Below are 24,873 nucleotides of genomic sequence, written 5' to 3'. Positions count from 1 at the left end.
GAATTAATCCAAAGATTTAAATAAGACAACTCATGGTATTGAGAGAGGCCCTTGCTAAATTCAAAACTTCAAATGCCTTAATATATTAACTGAGTGAAGAAGAAGTGAGTGTTCATCAACCTTGAAGTCTAGCAAACAAAAAAGACAAAGCAGCATTTGAACTTTTTTGGTATTGTGACTCTCATTGTCAGCCAGCTACCGAAGTCTGGATAAAATATGAGAGGTTTGTCTCACAGTGACCCTCCGCCAACAGGTACATATAATGCTTCCTTGAAAGTTCAGAGAGAAAAATAATAATGCCCTAATTACTAATAATTGCTTTCACCGTGAAATAAATACTTCCCAAAGAAAGGAAGAATAGATGAATTTCAGAGATACTGTAAATTGAGTTGCAAGTTCTCTGGGGTATCAGAGAAACAGGAATGACCACTCTGAACTGAAAATAATGAAGTATGATCAGAGTCATAAGAGTCCAACATTCTTGGGCAGACCTGATCTGTGCTTATAGCATCACAGCTTTGCTGATATTTGTATTTAAGCTGCATTAAGTCTGGTTTGGATAGGCTTTAGAAACACTACAATGACAACCTTTAATTGCAGTGCAGATACAGAACAAATGAGAATTATTAATATATGGTTAGATCTACTGTTGCAATGATTTTTTGGGGGGTCTTTGTTCAGTTTTGCTCTTCTCTTTGATAATGTTCTCTAATTTTTCTTGGTTTCCCAAAAAATGAAGTAATGATGACAAATTTTTCAAGAGTTTTCCACTAGGGTTTGACTGAGAAATGAGTAAAGAAATACCATATAACAGATATGCAAGTCAAAAATACAGTAAAAAATACATTTTCCTCATCACAAGTTTTATTGACTCTACACCATCACAATATACAATGTAAACATACATGCCCTTGTTATTTCCTGTCATTGTGCCAGCAACTCAGTGACACCTTTGTCAAAAGCAATAAAGATCAATAAAAAGTTGTATTATTTTGAATCAAATATTCAAGCCCTCTTAAACATAATATTGAAGAGAGAAAAAGTCAGTGAATGGAAAAACTGCAAGTTTTCTGCCTCCCTTTACTGCCTGCCAAGTTTTTTTCTTAAGTAAGTAGTTAACAAATAATTAATCACCTAAAAATAAGTCTCTCATGATAAATTACAGTTTTTATTGAAAAGAATTAATAACTAACACTAACACTAAAGGATTAATTGTACAAACCCAAATACCTGAAATCAAGTAATTCCCGTTGAAGCATATTCTTTACACAAGTTTATCAGTTCCAGGAAGTTTATCTTGTACTTTTACCATTAATTGAGATGAATGACTGGGGTAACTCAGGTGACTCAGAATTATACCTGGATGAATCATAAGAAACATCAGGGCTCATAAAATCTTGCTTTCTGCATACTGTCATAGTTGATTGGCCACATGTATAAGCTATTAACACATCAATAAAGCCTGAACACTTAGTCAGGCAGAATACTCATTGAAATAAATAAGATTCTACTTAGAAAATGTACTTTATCTGGCCAAAGAAATTCACCATCCTGGAATACAATATTTCTCTATTGTGGCTTTTTCAAATTTCTTCCACAAGGTAGTGAAATAAGAATACTATAGGGAGTCGTATCTACTTACCATCTTCAAAATTTAAACATAACTATCAGGTTACTTAGGTTTAAAAAAAAAATTAAAATTGATCCATGAAATTTCTAACTGAAATAAAGAGTTTTTATCAGATAATGTAGACACCACCTGAAATATCTGTTTTTGCCAAAATAAAGCATATTTTGGTTAACTGATTTTAATGGTGTGGGAGGGAACAAAAGAACCCTTGCCACAAAAAAAACTACCCCAAAGAGCAGTTTTAAAAACATTATCAATAATCAAAGGTTCATATAAATGAACCTCTGGACAGTTTTGTTTTGCAGAAGGTCGTGAAGTCCATTTCTGCAGTTCACCAAATGTCATACACATATTAAATGCATTGCAATAAATATAATGGAAAAACCATAAGGACAGTCAAGCAGCGGAGCAGGCATCCAGAGAGGTTGTGCAGTCTCCATTCTTGGAGGTTTTCAAGATCAGACTGAATAAAGCCCTGAGCAACCTGGTCTGACATCATAACTGACCCTGCTTTGAGAAGTTGGACTAGAGACAACTTGAGGCTCCTTCCAACCTGAATTATCCTACGATCTTGAGATCTCTGGATTGTTTTTAATTTTAAAAAATACTTCTCCCTTGCTAAGTTTGTGGTTAATAATTCAAACTTCCTATTCAATGTCTTGTTTTAGATTTGAGGGTGTTTTTTTCTTAAATGACAATTGTCTCCAAAATTAATTCATATGCCTCCTCTACATTTTGAACCATGGGAAGCCATAATATACTGAAATATTTCATCTAAATCACTCCTGTTAACCCAAATTTAAAAGCAATACTCAAAACAGATTTGCATATGCTTGCAAAAGCTACCAACTCAAGGTCTTTCACATTTAAAAAATGCAACTATTTCTGGTACGTAAGCAAAATATTAAATTGCGGCTCATCATAAAAATATTCTGCCAGTCTCTCCCAATCAATCATGTCCTACATTAGAAATGTTCATAAAAATTCAACATTCCTCCATTCTTACAATAAAAAGCATTCTAAAATTTGAATGGTTAAAATCATTTTAAGGAAAATATTTTTAGAATTACGATACTGTTTGTTGTGGTGAAATTTAGAAGGTGCCACCACTAAAGCAAACATTTTCTTAGCTAAAAAGAAACGTTCACTTCAATTTACACTGTAACAGTTTCACTCTTGGTAACACATGCATCCCTGTGTCTCCATCCTCCTACAGAGCTGGAGACAACAAACTGAATCCAACTGCCTTCAGTTCCTTTGTGAATATGATATGGTAAGAAAAGGACTCTGTGTCAAAGGGACAAAGAAAGCTAGCAAGAGAGGAGAAGGCTAGCAGTGAATTCTTCAAGGAAACTGTAAAGACTGCATTCTTTAAGATGGGGAAAAAAAGCAATGTCACAGCCTATTTAAAGTTGTCATGTGGATTTATGCAAAAAACTACTGAATTTCTGAAGAACTATACCTAAGTTCCTAAAATTAAACAGGTGTACTGGGTCTGGCTGGGATGGTGTTAATTTTCTTCATAGCAGCCCACATGGTGCTGTGCTTTGGATCTGTGACTAAAACAGCGTTGATAACACACCAGTGTTTTGGCTACTGCTGAGCAGTGCTTATACAGTGTCAAGGCTTTCTCTTTTTCCTACTCCACATAGATAGGTTGGTTATCAATTGCACTTTAGATGTAGCCCCTATGGTAAAGGAAGACCTATGGGGATGTCCCACTGAGGCCCAGTGGCACCCACTAGTCAAAAAGAGTCCTGATCCACTCAGAGCCCATTTATTGTCAATAGGCTCTTGCTTTACAGGTACAGAACCCAGGTATCATAAGAGGTAGTTTCTGCTATGCCCGTTCTGTTATCTACCCATCTCCCTGAAGATGCAGCTATAGTTACCACCAAACCTCCTTGTCTCCGGGTGGTTAAAAATCCCCCTAAGCCTGTGCAAAAGGGCCCTGACCCAAAGCACCTTGAAGCATGGAAAGACTATTTGGCCCTGGGCATTCCTGAAAAGGCAATCCTCATTTTGTTAGCAAGGGGTGGCAAGATGTGCAAGCCTCATATCAGGAATGGGAGAATGCTTTTTTAGGCCCCATTCTGTTCAATATTTTTATCAATGGTCTGGATGCAGGAGTTGAATGCACCATTAGCAAGTTTGCTGATGATACTAAACTGGGAGGTGCTGTTAACTCTCTCAAGGGACAAGAGGCTTTGCAGAGGGATCTAGATAGATTGGAGCATTGGGCAATCATCAGTGGCATGAAATTTAACAAGAACAAATGCTGGATTCTGCACCTGGGATGGAGTAATGCCAGGTACAAGTATAAAGTGGGAGAGGAGTGGCTGGAGAGCAGCCCTGCAGAAAGGGATCTGGGGGTGCTGGTCGACAGCAGGCTCAATATGGGTCAGCAGTGTGCCTTGGCAGCCAAGAGGGAAAACCGCATCCTGGGGTGCATCAAACACAGTATAATCAGCTGGTCAAAAGAGGTGATTATCCCACTGTATTTAGCATTGGTGCAGCCTCACCTTGAGTACTGTGTGTAGTTCTGGGCCCCACAATTTAAGAAGGATCTTAAGGTTCTTGAATGCATCCAGAGGAGGGCAACAAAGCTGGTGAAAGGGCTGGAAGGCATGTCCTATGAGGAGCGACTAAGGATGCTGGGATTGTCTAGTTTGGAGAAAAGGAGGCTGAGGGGCGACCTCGTTGCTCTCTACAGCTTCCTGAGGAAGGAAAGTGGAGAGGGAGGTGCTGATCTCTTCTCCCTGGTATCCAGTGATAGGACGTGTGGGAATGGTTCAAAGCTGTGTCAGGGGAGGTTCAGACTTGACATTAGGAAACATTTCTTTACAGGGAGGGTGGTCAAACACTGGAACAGGCTTCCTAGAGTGGTGGTCGGTGCCCTATGCCAGTCAGTGTTTAAGAGGCATTTGGTCAATGCCCTTAATAACATGCTTTAACTTTTGGTCAGCCCTGAAGTGGTCAGGCAGCTGGACTAGATGATCGTTGTAGGTCCCTTTCAACTGAACTATTCTCCTCTCCTCTCCTCTTCACTTTCCTTGCCCTTTCTGATATTCACGAACTCCTTGGGGATCGCCCCCTTACACTTAAGGTTTTACATCCTATTCTTCATTATGTCCTTTGCAATGTTCCTTTCCTGAAGGATGTGCACAATCCATTACCGTTCAGCATTGGGTTTTTGGTATCTCCACTATCATCAGAGTCTGACCTTGAGGTCCCAACCATTTATTCTCACCCCTCTCTCCTTTCCCTATTCTGCAGCTACCAATGATCCCTCCAACTCACCTATTACAGAAGCCTCTCCTTTCGCCACCCTCACAAGCTCTTGTAGGGACTACAGTGCAAGCATGTATTCCCCCTACCAATACCATCACCACAGCTCTAATTACAGAGGTACTAGGATTAGATTTGTATGAAGGCATTCTGAAAAGAGTAACTCAAATAACTACCTGCTGCTTGACTCGTAGCCTAGACAGGATGCATTTTGTTCTTTTCTTGTAGATTGTCTCCTTTGACATCCTGCTACTCTGAAGAAGAAATCCCAATTTCATATGACTCTTGGTTCACTAAACTTACAGGACAAATGGGAATATCTGGCTCATGGAATCCACTATTTTAATATTGCCAGATCCGTGATCTATCCCGTAGATCATTGACAATGGGACTGGCAAGGAACGAAAGGATGGCAATCAGTAGACATTGAAGCTTGCATCCCTGAGTCAGGTCTGGAGTTCGTGTGTGAAGGAAATTCCTTTAGAACCTTTGATATGTGCCTTAATTCCCCTAGCAGAGGACAAACCCCAGACCTGGCTCAGCTGCGGAAATACAGTATGTTAATGTTAACCTAATGATGAGTAGCAAACAAAAACTAAAAGCTTTAGGGTTTTTTTGCTTGTTTAAGAATGTAAATAGACTTTTCATATTAGCCAAAGAAATCTTACCCCAGCAGAATTTTAGCATGAACCTCTTTGTTAGTCCTTGAAATTTCTCTCAGAGAGGTAATTTCTGCATCAAACCAGAATCCTCTTTCTTCTGGAGCCTCAACATTGTAGTTAACCATCACCACATCACCCACTTTTAGTTCACTCCACTTCAGAATGGTTCTTGCTCGTGGTCGAAGATTTTTGGTGTCCATTTCTACTATGCCATTCTCTGGATACCTTGAAAGGCAAAAATGAACAGAAGTAACAATTAGTACTCCCAAAGTAGTAAGAAGTAAGTTAAAGACAAATGTTTTCCAGAAGCACAATTTTCCAAATAACTTTTGGGAGTGTTAATGCTTAACTCAGTTTAAAAATTTGATCTAGTATGTTTTTTCTATATTTTATATTAGTCTAAATGCTGACTAGTGACTTGACTAATCTCATAGCAGAAAAAGCATCTAGCAATCCAAAGGGAAAAAAAATCCATGAACATTTGATGATTTCTTTTTATAAGTTCAAGTTTCCACATAGGCACAGATCAAATTTGTTCTCAGTAAAGTCAAAGGACTCAATTAAGCCAACAGTGAAAAAGCAACAAAGATTAAAACTCAAATCTTCAAAACTGCTCAATTCTAGTTTAACTTGGCTTTCATACATTTGTTACATTTCTACCAATTTTAATAACAACATAGCTAAGACAATGTTAGCTCATTAAAAAAAAATCAAAACTACAAACACAGCATGTATAAAAAAATCTCGTGATGAAGATTGCACGAGTCCACATTCCATTTACCAAACAATGTTTAAAAAAATAGCTAACTGCAGAAATCCATAACCAAAATCAGGACTATTTCTAAGACTTTCTAATAGACATGGCAGCTAATAGTTTTAAAGTGTTTTCTCTCTTCAGTTATAAAATTAAAACCCTATTATGTTAAATCAGAGAAGCATTACTTCAGGATTTCTCTTAATGAGATACAGTAAGGGTTGCAAAATTATAAGAAATAAAGAATAGGCAGAAAGAAAAAAGTGCACTAAAAGACATTTATGGGATTTTGGGTTCTTTGGCAGTTTTTTTTTTTTAACTAGAAACCTGATTATCCCCCCCTCCCCTATCCCAGCTATATTATGAATAATTTCTAGTGAGCTCCATTCCCTTTTCAAGTTGAAAGACGTTCATTTAGAACAATTAAAGTAGGGCTATTTGAATGGGATTGTACTACAGTTAAAGAGCATAAATTAATAAAAAAGAGGTGCTTAACGTTTTGGAGGTGCCAATTCTGTTTAATAACATAGTCTTAAATTCTCTGTGTAAAGCCATTTTGCAGTGACTGTAGAGGTTGCATAGCCTCCTTATGTGCTGGAAAAACTGTGCAATGTGGACACTGAAAATAACCGTAGGAAAAGGAAGTTGAACTGTTATAAAAAGATAGAAATATAACCTCTTAAACTAAAACAGGTTAATAAGAAAAGAGAAGAGAAGAGAAGAGAAGAGAAGAGAAGAGAAGAGAAGAGAAGAGAAGAGAAGAGAAGGTTAAGTTCTTCCATCAGCTCTGAACTACATGTCTTCCAGCAGTTTATTAAGAAACTTAGCAAAAAAAAAGCACACTTGAGAGCCCTTCTCTTCACTCATTTGTGCTTGACGTCTGAACTTCCAGACTACAGGAGAACTGTAAAGGAACAATATTCATCCTTATTACTCCATGCTTTTCTCTGGATGCCAAGTTAGTCCTGAAGTCATTATATAAGAAGTTACAGTCATCTTTTACCTTCCTCTCTTCCAGCACAGACATGCATCTGATCTCAGACAGTATTATCAATTTAAGAAAAAAGTTCCTGATTTACAAAAAAGGAAAAATTCAAAGTGGCATGGCTTGAGGAAAGTATAATTGTAATATTTTCTTTAGAAAAAAACCCACATGTAACCTTTTAACAATTCACCTGATGAAATTAAAAAGCCATTCTACTTGAATAATCAAGACATTCATCTGGTTTTAGTCTAAATCAATACCTCTGTTATCCAGAAGCTGGATCAAGGATAAAAAACAAGGATATTCTTATGTACTGCAAAACCCACACTGTTTACATGACTTCTCCATCTCTCTATTTATTCTACAACTTTTAGTAATGGGGTGCTCTAACTTTACAGATATGAGGGCAAAAGTGTGTCAACTGAATATATCTTCCCCCTCTAGGTCTCACAATTTCTGCCTGATGTGCAAGAAGTCTCATTATTAAAAGACTACCAGGTGCAGAGGCTTTTACAGTTGTTACCACTCACCTTAAGCCTGGTCTAAGGAATCCTTTCAATAAGCTAAGGCACACCAATATTTATATTCAATGGGACACAGGAGAGAAGCAGCTGGCATTCATATTTGTCCATAGCCAACATCACAGATTGAACATCTAGATACTTTTTTATAACTGGAACACCACTTGTCACAAACCTTTGAGACTGAGTCTAACTCACACTTTTGGAATCATGTCTAAGTACATTAAGCACTATAATGCTGTTCCTCATTACATCATGTAAGTAATAAATTCTATACATTTATAGTAAAATTCTGACCTCAGATATATCTAATACTGTAAATCCACAAAAAATAGTATGTTTTCCATCTTATGACCTCCACCATCTAGACTATTTCTCTCCTTCCCTTTCACTTGTCTTAAATAACAAACCAAAATAAGCATAGAGAAAATATTTAGGTAGTGCTACTTACTCCATGTCAAATTTCATCCTATATTTAAACATGTTATTTATACGAATGACCACAATGTTAAATTAAAACCTAAACTCTCAAATATACAAGATGAGTATGTAACTAAGGTAGCAGAAAATGGGAATATGCAGGGCTAAGTAAATCAAGCTAATACAAGAGAAAAAACCATCCTCTTAAAAAGGCTCAAAAACTAAGAAAATACTGTAAAATTTTCATTTTTCTCACTTTCACTAAAGAATCCATATCAGTAACACCTGAATAAAAAAATATTGCTAGATACAATTATGGTTAGTAAAGGTATTTTCTTATTTATTGACTTTCTTTTAAAATCCTGTGGTGATCCTCAAGAGACAACAGAAGTTACACGCAGTAATTACGCATCATCAAGGCCTTCTGTTTCTCACTCTGCCCCCACAGCAAGTAGGCTGGGTGTGTGCAAGCAGTTGGGAGGAGACACTGCTGGGACAGCTGACCCGAACTGACCAAACTGACCAAAGGGATATTCCATGCCATGTGACGTTGTGCTCAGCAATAAAAGCTCAGGGAAAGAGGAGGAAGGGGGGGGGGATGTTTGTGGTTATGACGTTTGTCTTCCCAAGCAACCGTTATGTGTGCTGAGGCCCTGCTTTCCAAGAAGTGGCTGGATACCTGCCTGTTGATGGGAATTAGTGAATGAATTCCTCTTTTTGCTTGGATTGCACGCACAGCTTTTGCTTCACCTTTTAAACTGTATCTTGATGCACACGTTTTCTCATCTTCCTTCTGCTTTCTCCCTGTCCTGCAGGAGAGGGGAGTGAGCGAGCGGCTGTGTGGGTACTTGGCTGCTGGCCAGGGTCAACCCACTATACCCCCTGTGACAATACAGGCTGCGGAATGACTGGCTGGGTAGCAGCTCTGCAGAAAAGGGCCTGGGGGTCCTGGTAGACAGCAAGCTGAACATGAGCCAGCAGTGTGCCCTGGCAGCAAAGAAGGCCAACAGCATCTTGGGCTGTGTCAACAGGAGCATAGGCAATAGATTGAGGGAAGTGACTATTTCCCTTTACTCAGCACTTGTTAGATCATATCTAGAATATTATGCCTGGTTTAGGTCCCTCAATGCAAGGAAGATGCTGACAAGCTGGCGTTAGCCCAGTGGAGGGCTGGCAAGATGGCTGTCAAGATGTGCTCTGTGAGGAGAGGCTGGGGGACTAGGCTTGTTCAGTCAGGTGAAGGAAAAGCTTGGTGGGGGGATGGTGGTGGTGGCAGCTAATAGCAGCCTTTCAATACCTACAAGGAGGTTGGAGGACATCTTAGCATGGTCTTCTCCCCCCGCCCCCAAGAAAAACACAATCATGCTCCAGTATAAATAAAGCTGATTAAGGTTCTCGACTACAGAGGTGCAAGATATATTAGGTCAACATTCGACTTGCTCTTGAATTGACCAGTGTCAATACTAATGGGACAACTGGGGAAAAAAACCAAAACAAACCAAGCCCACAAAAACCCCCCAAAACAGCTCTAGATCTCCATTTAAGTGGAGACCTGTGGCATATTTGGGGTTTGAAGACAGCTAGGAGAAATAGACCTGTACTAGGAAGCTTGGTCCAAAGAACTAGATCTATGACAGTGGAGGGCTTCATGTTGAGATCAAGGGTGAATAGCTATCTTCTGAATAAACATCACTGAGTAGTCAGTTCCAGATGTAAACAGAAAGAAAATGAATGTTTGATATCCCCCCCCCCCCCTTTTGTGTGTATGCATTGTCAGACTGGACCTGCCACAACAGCTGGGTATCAAACAATCTTTGCCGTAACACGAAGTCTCAGAAACAAAGCGTAGGTCTACTCCACGTTCCCAACCCCATCTCAAAACATTACAACAGACTTGTCCTTCAGCTGTAGCCTTCTTGGTGGACAGTTTTTCTTGACTGGATAACAAAACAAGCAGTGAAGGAGAACCAGTCTAGATACTGAGTGAGGATCTGAGCAGCTGTCAATCTGTGTCAGGGGCACATAGTCTTCTCCATAATGTAAGAAAGACGTTTTGATGGCTTTATGGGCACCAGGCTTATGGTCTCCATCTGCAGGTTGCTTGTCAGAGACATGCAGTTTCCCAAAGCAGAAAAAGCAACTGCTTCCATCTCTGGCAGGAACGCTCCTGTTGTGGGCAAGGAGCTTAAAGCCCTTCAGCCAGGGTGAAATCATCTGCTGTAGGAGGCAGAAGGAAGGAGAAATGAGCTACTTCAATGAAGAACACAGTAAGAAAAGGCTGTCAAGGTGGATTGGTGTCACACAGCCTAGCCCAAATCTAAGCATCCAGGAACAGCAACCATGCACAGAAGAAATAGGAACTAATAGTAGAATATGACCCTCAAAGAACAAGCACAAAGAGATGGCAAATAGGATAAGAACACCTGGAACTGAGAACTGAAGGACGCACAGTACACGCTACCCTATTTATCCATGTATTCTTCCTCCCTTGTGTTTGATATGTGTGCTCTACGGATACCAAAAAGGCGAAAAGACTAATGTCTGAAGCCAGTGTTATGAGTGCATGCACAACCACCCACCGTGTGAATGTGCATGTTAACTACCGCTCAAAGAACAAAGAAGTGGGATGTTGAAAGGTAAATACAAAGTGTCACAAATGATGCCTTGTGTTTTGTCGTATGTAGGCTGTTAACTTTTACCGAAGTCTCTATTAGCTGATAAATGCATAGATCTTGCTTGCTAGAAAGTTTTAAAATAACTTTTCTCCCCGAAAGCTCAAACTTTTAACATTTCAGGTCAATCAAGTAAATGCCCATGACATAAGCAAAATTAGACATAATGTTTTAAGATGGTCACTGGCTAAGAACACAAACCTGTGAAAGATTGTGTTATAGGAAGACTAAGACGACTGTCTGCATCTACTGGAAATGCTAGATCTTAAGGTACACATGAAGTAAAATTGATGTTTTGTAAGCATAGGTACACCTATGCAAGTCAGATCAGCCTGACTATACTTTCTACTTCACAGGTGGCTTCTCCCTCGAATCTCTAACTCACATAAAATGACACTATCTACAAAAGAGGAACATAATTTAACTCCAATAATTACAAACACACTCTCTCAAATTTTTGTCCTTTGCTCAATTAAATACTTCTGTGATGTTACACAATTAACCAATCTTAGAACCAGGCCTTTGAAAGCATGCCATGATGCATATTTATCGTTTTAGAGACAATTTTTTTTTTTTTTAGAATAGTTCAGTTGAAAGGGACCTGCGACGATCATCTAGTCCAACTGTAATGATACTGGGTGACTAAAGTTGTGAGAAAGTTCTGAATTTAAGTATTTCAATATTTTTTTAAGTGCATTTTTGCTTTCAACACAGTAGCTATCTTTTTTTTTTGTTGTTGTTGTGTGGACAAACATATCTGCAGTTAAAAAAATTGATGGCTGCAGATATAAAACTGCATTTGAACACCATGTTCAGACAAAAAGCTATATTATCCTCCAAGGTAAGTATATAAAGAAAAGTTGTATCTAGTATTGCCAAGAGCAGCTAAAAGATGTTCAGCTTAGGTCTTCAACATTCTTGGTTTTTCCCTAGCAAAACTGGTTTAAATTGTAATTATTAAAAACAACAAAACTTGAAATCGATACCTAAAAAAATATTTTGAAAACTTGAATTGAATTTATCCTCAACAAGACTAATACTGAATATGCTTCTGTGTAAAGTAAACGTATGTTCCTTTACCTTTAATCTCACATGCCACAGTGCAATATTTTTGTTGTTCTCTGTAATAAAAAATTCTCATTGATGCCATTGGTTTAGAAGCTTAGTTAGCTGCTTCAGCAAATTAAGGCATCATTAAAAAATCTAGGATCCAATTTATGTGAATGCATCAGTGCAAAAGCTGGTGATGAGAAATCCCTGCAAATCCCACTGAGTTTATGGCACAAAGCCTCTACTCTAGCACGTCTGTCGTAGGTTCTGAAATTTGCTTGTACCACAGATTTAAAAAATAAAAAAATCCCTTTGTACCCTCGCTCCAGCTCAGAACTGATTTTATGTTCCCAGTCATCAGATTCTCTACGAGAAACCTCTACATGAAGTGCAGACCTGTCATCTCATGCATAAATATTACTTTTAAAACAAAATTTAAACAATTCAAGCACCAGAATTTGCTCCCATGAAACACTCATTTAGACTTCAATGGAAGGACCTGAATATGAGCAGAGTAGTTTTTAAAGAAAATATTAACTTATATTTTACATAGAAAAACAAGTACAGAAAAATCCAATGCATAGTTTCCTTTCCTTAGAGATAGGGATTCTGAGTTTCATAAAGTCAAGATAAAGTTAATACTTCACAGGAACTTGTGAATAAAAGAAAACAAACCTCATTACTCTCAGGATAGTCATTATATCTGACTGAAAGACATCATGGCTTTTTAATATTTCTTTCCTTGGTTGCAATATTGAACTTACTCTCTTTGATTCCAAGTTTCTTCAACAAAGTTCTTTGTTTATACACACCAAATCATAACATATGATGTCCTCAAAATAATATCAGAAGCACTTACTCATCATACTTGATATGATAAATAGCTTCTTCATCAGTGTCCATGCAGTCTGAGTAAGATGTGGATGGTGTACTGTCCAAATAATTTGCATTCTCTCTAGAATGATCTTGACTTAAGTTTCCATTAGTCCTTTTGTAAGAATTGCCACTCTTTACTTGAGCTTTACCATTCTTATGTCCTTTCGTTGCTCGAGTAACATTTTCTATATGAGCTTCAAACCAGGCTCCAATGCTGACATCACGGGCATCCACCAATTCGTTTATCTAAAAGGAAAATTTGATAATGAATATTTATTTTCTATAATCCTGGTTAAGAACAGAAAGGAAAACTGACTAAACTACTTAACTGTCAGTGAAAAAAATTCTACACTGCTGATTTCATACTGGTTTGGGCTTGGGTAAGTTAGAGCAATGTTCAGTCATTCAAGCGTTGTGCTTTAAGTATTTTATTCCTCTAATCTTAATAAGATCTGTTATGAACACAATTTGTAAAAAATATATTTTTAAAAGTTGAGGCTGATTTTTTTTTTTTTTTAACCTACAAATTAGCTTAATCTCTCTTTCCACTGAACTTTTTCTTGCTTCATGGAATTGTTCCTTATGACTAAAATAAGCACATATACTTAAAATATTAGCCCACAACCAGATTTTAAGATTTCCCCGGACTTCCAAATTGGAATTATTAATTAACCCTGATTCTTTTTGACCTGCACTGCTGCTGAATCCTTCAATGTTTGAGAAAGGAGGGGGGAGGGAGATGGGCTCTCCAAGTCTAACAAGGCTGCTATCATAACCAATTGAGACTGGTGCTTCCATAAATCTTTCAACTGCAAGAAACAGAAGTCTCTCATGACTCTGCTCCTTTCTGTGCTCACAATAGTGCTGGTAGTAAGTTATGAAACTACTCTGTTGTAGAGCATGTTTCATTCATTCATTATCCTAACACATTTTCTCAAGCCTTCAACTAATTAAATACATATTACTTCAACAATACAGGGTTTTTCCTGTGATTCAAGTTAAACCACTGAGGTATACATCGCTTCAGTTACACAGGCATTCTTTTAAAAACTGTAGTGTGTAAACAGTTATTTTCTTTGAAATATTAACTGGATTAAAATAGTATTAAAAAAAAAAAAAACCAAACGCTTAAGGAACACCTTTATACACTGCACACCAAGTATAAGAAAACATTATTGCAATAGAACTGCTATGGAGCCATACCAAGTGAAGAAGATAAGGCATATGGAAGAGGACTCTAAGATGAAACATTTAAAGTAAATTCTAAAAATGCTCAGAATAGGTTCAATTACTGTAAAATCAAATTGGGGGAACTACTTTTCACGCTCATTTTGGAAATAATATTTTAACAGGAATGTTTCACAGATGTATTTTTAGTTTTACTTTATTTGCAAAACATCCTTTTCTTCTAATTTTTTTACATAAAGAAGGAAATTTGCCATCTAAAGACCATCTAAATGTCCCTTAAAAAAAACCAAAACCAAAACCAACCAAACAACAAAAAAACAAAAAAATTGAGCCCAAAAGATAACACATTAACATAGCAGCCAACCTCAGGGCATGAACAAACTTGGTTTACCACACTATGATGCATACAAGAGAATCGTGCATTTCCAAAATGTTTAATAAGCAGGCTCTGTACTGATACATAGATAGAACAATTATAAAACTCATTTTTCTGAGATAAATTTATAAGGCTGAATTGCCTCAGGGGCTGTATTACGTGTTTACAGTTTTTTAAAATGAGGGCAGTTTAATTTGCCACAGATGTGTATGGTTTAATTTATAGCCTTAATCAAGCAGCAAGATGGATATTTATTCTTACTACACCCAAAGACCAGCATCTATAAACAAAACAACACGAATGATATTAATTATCAGTATTTAAATTGAAGCAGTCATTAGGTAATTTGAAGTACAAATGAAGGCAGTTCCTGAACTAACAAATTTACCGAGAGATAGAGGGTGAAAGGTAAGAATGTAACACATAAAGTATATATCATATTGAGCCAATTTCTTCTTACTTTTCACACGCTTGCTTGAAAAAAACCTATCAAAAAATTCAACCCTTTCCCTCCCCGCCCATGTAAAATCCCAGCATCCAATTTAATTTTTATTCTCAACTCCCACAATATTAAAAACATACCTTTTTAAAAGATAAACATATAATAAACAAATGAAAGCTCTACCTTGTTTTAAGTCAGTCTATTGAACTATTGTCGTGGTTTAACCCTAGCCAGCAACTAAGCACCACACAGCCACTCACTCACTCCCCCCCGGCCCTGGTGGGATGGGGGAGAGAATTGGAAGGGTGAAAGTGAGAAAACTCATGGGTTGAGATAAGAACAGTTTAATAACTGAAGTAAAATAAAATAGAATAGTAGCAATAGTAATAACAACAACAACAACAACAATAATATTATTATTATATAATAATAATATACAAAGCAAGTGATACACTCTACAATTGCTCACCACCCACCGACCGATGCCCAGCACGTCCCCGAGCAGCGATCGCTGCCCCCCAGCCAACTCCCCCAGCTTTATATACTGAGCATGATGTCACATGGTATGGAATAGCCCTTTGACCAGTCTGGGTCAGCTGTCCTGGCTGTGCCCCCTCCCAGCTTCTTGTGCACCTGGCAGAGCAGGGGAAGCTAAAAAGTGTAAGCACTACTTAGCAACAACTAAACCATCAGTGTGTTATCAACATTATTCTCATACTATATCCAAAACACAGCACTATACCAGCTACTAAGAAGAAAATTAACTCTATCCCAGCTGAAACCAGGACAGTATCCACCCCTTATTCCATACCATCTACGTCATGCCCGGGTCTTACACTTTCCAATACATTCCAATTAGTCACCACCACTTTTCCAGTCTTTTGAGAGAGAGAGAGAGAGAGACACACACACACACACACAGAGATATCATTTCCTTAGTCTATAGGCTATCCCTCTAAAACATTTGTTGAGTTCATTTAGTCCATGACTTTGGGTTTCATCTGTCAGAACAGTCTTTCAGGGCAGGAGAGATGGTGTGTGGTGTTGGATTGTTGCATGCTGAAGCCAGTCCTGGTTCCATCACTGCTGCACTTTGCTCGGTTTCCTCAAAGTTCATTCTTCATTAATCTGGGTGATTCTTACTGTATACTGTTGATAGGGCACATAGTAATCATTGAAGTGATGACATCTGGTATTATATAGCAACTAACATCATACAATTCAGTTCACTGGCTATTTTCACCCAAAATCAAATCCCCTTGAGGTACACATCGGACTTCCCCATCCTCCCGCATCACCCACCAAGTGCACCCAGGTCCTTGAGAAAAAGCAATCCCACGAATGGGCTTGCCTTTGCCTGAGGTGGGAGTAACCCAGACTGTCTTCCCCAGCATATTTTTTATGTGCACTACAGGGACTTTATCCCCCTCTACAGTACGTAAAAGTCTTGACTGGGCAGGGCCAGCTCGACTGGCAGATCCCCTACTGTTGACTAACCAGGTGGCCTTTGCTAAATGCGTATCCCAAGGTTTGAACGTCCCAGCACCCATTGCTCTCAGTGTAGTCTTTAACAGTCCATTGTATCGTGTGATTTTCCCGGAGGTTGGTGCATGATAGGGGATGTGATATACCCACTCAATGCCATGCTCTTTGGCCCAGGTGTCTATGAGGTTGTTTCAGAAATGAGTCCCGTTGTCTGACTCAGTTCTTTCTGGGGTGCCATGTTGCCACAGGACTTGCTTTTCAAGGCCAAGGATAGTGTTCCGGGTGGTGGCATGGGGCATGGGATATGTTTCCAGCCATCCAGTGGTTGCTTCCACCATTGTAAGCACATGGCGCTTGCCTTGTAGGGTTTGGGGGAGTGTGATATAATCAGTCTGCCAGGCCTCCCCATATTGATATTTCAGCCATCGTCCTCCATACCAGAGAGGCTTGAACCGCTTGGCTTGCTTGATTGCAGTGCATGTTTCGCATTCATGGATAACCTGTGCAATAGTGTCCATGGTCAAGTCCACCCCTCGATCACGAGCCCATCTATATGTTGCATCTCTTCCCTGATGGCCTGAGGTGTCATGGGCCCGCAGAGCTAGAAATAATTCACCCTTATGTTGCCAGTCCAGATCCACCTGAGCCACTTCAATCTTAGCAGCCTGATCCACCTGCTGGTTGTTTTGATGTTCTTCAGTGGCCCGACTCTTGGGTACGTGAGCATCTACGTGACGTACTTTTACAACGAGGTTCTCCATCCAGGCAGCAATATCTTGCCAGAACAGAATCATAGAATCATAGAATCGTTAAGGTTGGAAAAGACCCTTAAGATCATCGAGTCCAACCGTTAACCTAGCACTGCCAAGTCCGCCACTAAACCATGTCCTCGAGCACCACGTCTACCCTTCTTTTAAATACCTCCAGGGATGGAGACTCAACCACTTCCCTGTTCCAATGCCTGACTACCCTTTCGGTGAAGAAGTTTTTCCTAATATCCAACCTAAACTTCCCCTGGCGCAGCTTGAGGCCGTTTCCTCTCGTCCTATCGCTTGTTACTAGGGAGAAGAGGCCGACCCCCACCTCGCTACAACCTCCTTTCAGGTAGTTGTAGAGAGCAGCAGCCCAGATGGGTTTGCAGCCCAGATGGGTTTGCCTCTGCGCTGCCAGTTGCTCTGCTTCCATTGCTGTAACCACCCCCACAGGGCATTTGCCACCATCCATGAGTCAGTACAGAGGTAGAGCATTGGCCACTTTTCTCGTTCAGCAATATCCAAAGCCAGCTGGATGGCTTTCACCTCTGCAAACTGACTCCATTCACCTGCTCCTTCAGCAGTTTCTGCGACTTATCGTAAAGGACTCCAGACAGCAGCTTTCCACCTCCGATGCTTCCCCACAAGACGACAAGACCCATCAGTGAACAGGGCATATTGCTTCATATTATCAGGTAGTTTATAATACAGTGAGGCCTCTTCAGCACGCATCACCTCCTCCTCTGGCGATATTCTGAAATCTTTGCCTTCTGGCCAGTCCATGATCACTTCCAAGATTCCTGGGTGACTGGGGTTTCCTATTCGAGCCCGTTGTGTGATCAGTGCGACCCACTTGCTCCACGTAGCATCAGTTGCATGATGTGTACAGGGGATCCTCCCTTTGAACATCCAGCCCAGCACCGGCAGTCGGGGTGCCAGGAGGAGCTGTGCTTCAGTACGAACCACTTCCAAAGCAGCTCGAACTCCTTCATATGCTGCCGATATCTCTTTTTCAGTTGGAGTATAGCGGGCCTCAGATCCTCTGTATCCCTGACTCCAAAACCCTAGGGGTTGACCTCGAGTCTCCCCTGGTGCTTTCTGCCAGAGGCTCCAGGTAGGGCTGTTCTCCCCGGCTGCAGTATAGAGCACATTTTGTACATCTTGTCCTGCCCAGGCTGGCCCAAGGGCTACTGCGTGAACTATCTCCTGTTTAATTTGTTCAAAGGCTTGTCGTTGCTCAGGGCCCCATTTGAAATCGTTCTTCTTCCGGGTCGCTTGATAGAGAGGGCTTACGATCGGACTGTAATTTGGAATATGCATTCTCCAAAAACCCACAACGCCCAAGAAAGCTTGTGTTTCCTTCTTGCTGGTTGGTGGAGACATGGCTGTTATTTTGTTGATCACATCCATTGGGATCTGACGACGTCCATCTTGCCATTTTATTCCTAAAAACTGGATCTCCTGTGCAGGTCCCTTGACCTTACTTTGTTTTATGGCAAAGCCGGCCTCCAGAAGGATTTGGACAATGTTCTTCCCTTTCTCAAAAACCTCTTCTGCTGTGTTGCCCCGTACGATGATGTCATCAATGTATTGCAGGTGTTCCGAAGCCCCACCCTGTTCCAGTGCAGTCTGGATGAGTCCATGGCAAATGGTGGGGCTGTGTTTCCACCCCTGGGGCAGTCGATTCCAGGTGTACTGGACCCCCCTCCAAGTGAAAGCAAACTGTGGCCTGCACTCTGCTGCCAAAGGGATTGAGAAAAATGTATTAGCGATATCATTTGTGGCATACCGCTTGGCTGCCTTTGACTCCAATTCATATTGAAGTTCTAGCATGTCCGGCACAGCAGCGCTCAGCAGTGGCGTGACTTCGTTCAGGCCATGACAGTCTACTATTAGTCTCCACTCTCCATTAGACTTTTGCACTGGCCATATGGGACTGTTAAAGGGTGAGCGAGTCTTGCTGATCACTCCTTGGCTCTCCAGTCGACGAATCAGCTTATGGATGGGAATCAGGGAGTCTCGGTTGGTGCGATAGTGCCGCCGGTGCACCGTTGTGGTGGCGATTGGCACCTGTTGTTCTTTGACCCTCAGCAACCCCACAACAGAAGGGTCCTTCGAGAGACCAGGCAGGGTAGACAGCTGTTTAATTTCCTCCGTCTCCAAGGCAGCTATACCAAAAGCCCACCGGTACCCTTTTGGGTCCTTGAAACACCCTCTCCTGAGGTAGTCTATGCCAAGGATGCACGGGGCCTCTGGGCCAGTCACAATGGGGTGCTTCTGCCACTCATTCATGGTTAAGCTCACTTCAGCCTCCAATACAGTCAGCTGTTGGGATCCCCTCTCACTCCAGGAATACAGATGGGTTCTGCCCCTTTATAGCTTGATGGATGGCATTAGGGTACACTGTGCACCGGTGTCTACTAAAGCCTTATACTCCTGTGGGTCTGATGTGCCAGGCCGTCGAATCCACAGTCCAGTAAACCCGGTTGTCCCTTTCCTCCACCTGGCTAGAGGCAAGGCCCCTCTAGTCCTGGTCATACTATCCATTACTTACTTCTTGTAAATATGAGTCAGGAGTTCCTTCATTACAATCAGGACTAAGATCAGCCCTTTTACTCTTTCTGGGGAACTGCTCACTGGAAACTGGAGCAGCAATTTTCCTGGAAGAACCACCTTTTGTAATTGTTTTTCCTTGCAACTCATGTACCCGTGCCTCTAGGGTTGAGGTCAATTTTCCATCCCACTTCCTCATGTCCTCTCCTTGGTCATGCAGATAAAACCACAGGGTGGCCTGTGGTGTGTATTCACTACATCTTCTCTCCTGAGCAGACGGACGCTTACTCCTAACGGCTGAGATACTGGTCCTTACAGGTGAGGAGTAGGACGTGTCCTCTTTGAATCGCTGGAACTCCCAGGATAATTTCTCAGCTAGCACGTCAGGCCGTTTCTCCACAGCCGAGATGCAGGCGCGTAGGGAGGAAGAGAGACTTCCTTCGTATTGTCGGAGTTGGCCAGCCATTTCATCCACCGTTGGTCCCTCTTCATCTTTCCAGGTCATTATTGCCAAAGAGTTTGCGTACGATGATGGTGCACTCTGTACAAACTTCCGCCACATGGGTCGTGTGCACTGGACTTCATCTGGATCTTTGGCTTGTTGTCCAGGTCACCATAAATCACCTCCAGCACGGCTAATTCCCTCACGTACTGGATACCTCTCTCCATGGTGGTCCACTTGCCTGGGTGACATATAACATCTTCCTTGAAGGGATACCTTTCCTTCAGGCCTGACAGGAGTCGCCTCCAGAGGCTGAGGGCTTGTGCCCCTTTTGCAATCGCTTTGTCAATGCCCCCTTCCCTAGAAAGGGATCCCAGCTGCTTGGCTTCCCTACCCTCTAATTCCAGGCTACTGGCCCCATTATCCCAGCATTGGAGCAGCCAGGTGACGATGCGCTTGCCTGGACGACGACTGAAATCTTTTCGCATATCTCACAGCTCACTCAGGGACAGGGATCGGGTGGTTACCATCTCATTTGTGGGTTCTGCCTCTTCCTCCTCTTGTTCTCATGATGGCCCTGGTTCATCATCAGCCCTTACTAAATGAGTTGATTTTCTTGTGTATTTTTTCTTCTATATAGGGGCGACTGATACTGGCATGGTTTGGTTCTCTGGTTCAGCCGCAGCGCCTGTTGTGGGGGCTGGTGTAGCCGCGGCGCCTGTCATTTTGTCATCAGATCCAGAGACCTTCTCTTCCCCTTGAGGGTTCTGAATAGTGTTGAATAGGGCTCGGTAGGCATGGGCCAGGCCCCAGCACATTGCGGTGATTTGTGTCTCCGTAGAATTGCCAGGGTGACAGCATACTTTTTCCAAATATTCTACTAATTTTTCAGGATTCTGCACTTGTTCAGGGGTGAAATTCCAAAACACTGGAGGGGCCCACCGTCCTAGACATTTGCCCATGCTCTCCCACACACCCTGCCACTCATAACTATCCAGCCTTGGGGCAGATCTCTGGATGATATTCTTAAACTGCTTATTCACCTTAGACAAAACCAAAACAGTATTCCCAAGAACTACCAATAGATGTATCTTAACTACCCAAGGATGTTCAAGATACTGAAAAGTTGTTGTAATGAAGGAGGAAACATCATAGAAGAAGGCAGTGAAGGTGCCATTCTGTATTTCCTCCATAAAAAACCTCTCAGAGGAAGAGGTATAATTGCTAATTGTCTCCATGAGGTGGTACCCAAAGTACAGTGATGGCTTCACTACAGAACTCAAATACCAGATAACGCTCAAGGTCAGTGTTTGAATAATAAGTCTCCAAAGCAAAACATCACTAATCACTGCAGAGCACAGCAAACTGCAAAACCCAACACCTATCTTTAACACGTACTGCGAAAACAGGAGCATGGTGCAGATCAGGTAGACTAATACCGAGAACAGATGAATCAATATTATGACCGGCAACTGTTGACAGATACAAATTCCTTAATAAGCTCTGGTTAATCTGTTATTATCTCAAACCCTTCGTGCCCCATGTTGGGAGCCAAAAAGGACTGTCATGGTTTAACCCCAGCCAGCAACTAAGCACCACACAGCCGCTCGCTCACTCCCCCCCCCCGGTGGGATGGGGGAGAGAATAGGAAGGGTGAAAGTGAGAAAACTCATGGGTTGAGATAAGAACAGTTTAATAACTGAAGTAAAATAAAATAGAACAGTAGTAATAGTAGTAATAAGAACAACAACAACAATAATAATAATATAATACAATAATAATATACAAAGCAAGTGATACACTCTACAATTGCTCACCACCCACCGACCGATGCCCAGCACGTCCCCAAGCAGCGATCGCTGCCCCCTGGCCAACTCCCCCAGCTTTATGTACTGGGCATGACGTCATATGGTATGGAATAGCCCTTTGACCAGTCTGGGTCAGCTTTCCTGGCTGTGCCCCCTCCCAGCTTCTTGTGCACCTGGCAGAGCAGGGGAAGCTAAAAAGTGTAAGCACTACTTAGCAACAACTAAACCATCAGTGTGTTATCAACATTATTCTCATACTATATCCAAAACACAGCACTATACCAGCTACTAGGAAGAAAATTAACTCTATCCCAGCTGAAACCAGGACACCTATTTTAAACATAAGGAGCGGGTATTTCTGGAAGGAAACCTCAGGAAAACATCCCTATGTAACCTTAGGCATTTCAATTAGTTCTAGCTTAAAGTGATTCGCAACTTCCTCCTCCTGAAAATGCAGTTGAGACACAGACATTATTGAGGTTTCCTCATCTGCAGCTACTTCCTGAGACTAGCTACAAAGATGACAAAGAAGCCATGTTATTCAAGCCAAAAAACATTAGAGCCAGAAAGAAGTAAGTCTCCTGTGATCGTTCCTCCCAAATGCATCTTTCTACACTGTGATGCTCACACTTGGACAATAGACTTCCCAGCCTTGTAGAGAGTAAAGGCAAATAATTGCGAGTATAAACTCTTGAGGACTATATCACAGTTATTTTATATGCCATCCTATTTATACCTGATGAGCTAAAGATGTAGACAATAGCAGAGGGGTTCAAAGAAAAACTAAGACATTCAGAAGAAGAATGTTAATCAGTGGTATAACAACAAAGCCTTTTTAATCTGTAACTCTGTTATGAATATAATTTCAATTGGTAAATCAACATGGACACTTTAAGCTTAAAGGCAGCCATTGATACGGAGAGCTCTAAACTAGACTTAGCAGGGGAGGGGATGCGGTTTTGAGCAACAGAGAAGAGCAAAGGGGCTGCTGATGTATCAGGAACCAAGAGGGAAACACCTGTGAAATGCCTCAAAGGAATTAGGTCATGTTCCTTAAAAAGGTGACAAGGTAGGTGGCCCAGCTGAAGTGCCTCAATAACAATGCGTGCAGCATGGGTAACAAGCAGGAGGAGCTGGAAGCCACTGTGCAGCTAAAAAGCTATGATCTGATCGTTACCACTGAAACGTGGTGGGACGAATCACACAACTGGAGCGCTGCAATCAACTGTTCAGAAGAGGGACAGGCAAGGATGCGGGGGGCGGGGGGGGAGTTGCCCTCTATGTAAAAGAATGGATTGACTGCACAGAGCTGTCTTTGAAAAACAGTGATGAACAACTTGAGAGCTTATGGGTAAAAATTAGGGGCCAAGCCAACAAAGGAAGCCTCGTGGCTGGTGTTTACTACAGGCCTCCCAATCAAGGGGAGCCTGTTGACGAAGTGTTCTTACTTCAACTACGGGAAGCATCACGCTCGCAGGCTCTGATCCTGCTGGGGGACTTCAATCACCCTGACATCTGCTGGAAGAGCAGCACAGCAAGCTGTAAGCAGTCCAGGAGACTCTTGGAGTGCATCGAGGACAATTTCTTAATCAAGGTCTCTCCAAGGCATGTGAAGAATAACAAGAAGGGCTTCTACAGGTATGTTGGCCAGAAAAGGAAGACAAAAGAAATTGTACCCCCCCGATAAATAGGACGGGGATCTGGTGACAACTGACATGGAGAAGGCTGAGGTACTCAACAATTTTTTTGCCTCAGTTTTCCCTGGCTCTTCCCACATCTCTTGAGACCCTGAATCTCAAGGCAGGCACTGGGGGAACGAAGTCCCACCCATCGTAGGAGAAGATCAGGTTTGAGACCACCCGAGGAACCTGAACGTACACAAGTCCATGGGACGCGATGAGATGCATCCCAGGGTCCTGAGGGAATTGGCTGATGTAGTTGCCAAGCCACTCCCCATCATATCTGAAAAGTCGTGGCAGTCAGGCGAAGTCCCGAGTGACTGGAGAAAAGGGAAACATCATGCCCATTTTTAAAAAGGGTAAAAAGGAGGACCTTGGGAACTACCGACCAGTCAGCCGCACCTCTGTGCCCAGTAAAAATGATGGAACAGACCCTCCTGGAAGTTATGATGAAGCATATGGAAGACAGGGAGGTGATTAGGGACAGCCAACATGTCTTCACCAAAGGCAAATCATGCCAGACTAATCTGGTGGCCTTCTACGATGGAGTGACTGCATCGGTGGACAAGGGAAGAGCTATGGATGTCATCTTCCTGGACTTCTGTAAGGCCTTTGACACAGTCCCCCACAACATCCTTGTCGCTAAATTGGAGAGAGATGGGTTTGATGGATGGACCGTTAGATGGATAAGGAACTGGCTGGATGGCCACATCCAGAGAGTTACAGTCAACGGCTCAATGTCCAAGTGGAAACCAGTAATGAGTGGTGTCCCTCAAGGATCCGTACTTTTATGATTGCTTCTCCATTTTGTTCTAATGGACAACACAGCAAGTTTGCAAAGAAATAAATAGGGTAAAACCAAAAAACCTCCCCATGGCTTCAAATTTCCAATTGGCTTTATCTTTCTACAGGAAGCCATTTCTGGTTCGGGGGTAAACTTATTTGAGAATACACAAAACGTTGCTGGCATTGTGTCGTGAGTATATGAACCCTCCTGAAATCTGCAACGCTGGATATCCCAGTGCAGAGACACTTCAGTGATTCTATAGGAGTCAACTTGGACAGAGCCCAGTTAAGTAGTTTTGCTTTGACACTGCCCCCAAGGTACTCCTACAAAATCAGATTATCCAATATGGGTAATTTCTCAAGCCTGTCAAGGTCCCTCTGGATGGCATCCCTTCCCTCTAGCGAATCAACTGCATCACTCAGCTTGGTGTCATCCGCAAACTTGCTGAGGGTGCACTCAATCCTACTATGTATGTCATGGATGAATTTATTAAATAGTATTGG

At 41.6% G+C, this 24,873-nt stretch overlaps 1 protein-coding gene across 5 annotated transcripts in view; it reads right to left on the bottom strand.

Annotated features, from left to right (window-relative positions):
• LOC148054102 (E3 ubiquitin-protein ligase UHRF2-like) overlaps positions 1 to 24,873 on the bottom strand; it is a 162,431-nt gene that overhangs the window by 59,755 nt on the left and 77,803 nt on the right. For all 5 annotated transcript variants that reach the window (XM_087770975.1, XM_087770973.1, XM_087770972.1 and 2 more), the window contains 2 exons: positions 12,842 to 13,104; positions 5,587 to 5,805 (listed from right to left, as the gene is read on the bottom strand). In XM_087770975.1, the coding sequence (XP_087627101.1) occupies positions 5,587 to 5,805; positions 12,842 to 13,104 (482 nt within the window). The remainder of the gene's footprint in view (positions 1 to 5,586; positions 5,806 to 12,841; positions 13,105 to 24,873) is intronic.

Source organism: Nipponia nippon, unplaced genomic scaffold, assembly GCF_047370975.1.
Source record: "Nipponia nippon isolate SJK-2023a ecotype South Korea unplaced genomic scaffold, ASM4737097v1 scaffold_34, whole genome shotgun sequence".
Lineage (NCBI taxonomy): Eukaryota > Metazoa > Chordata > Aves > Pelecaniformes > Threskiornithidae > Nipponia > Nipponia nippon.
The sequence above is the reverse complement of the archived record's forward strand: the minus strand, read 5'-3'. Positions and strand labels throughout refer to the sequence as shown.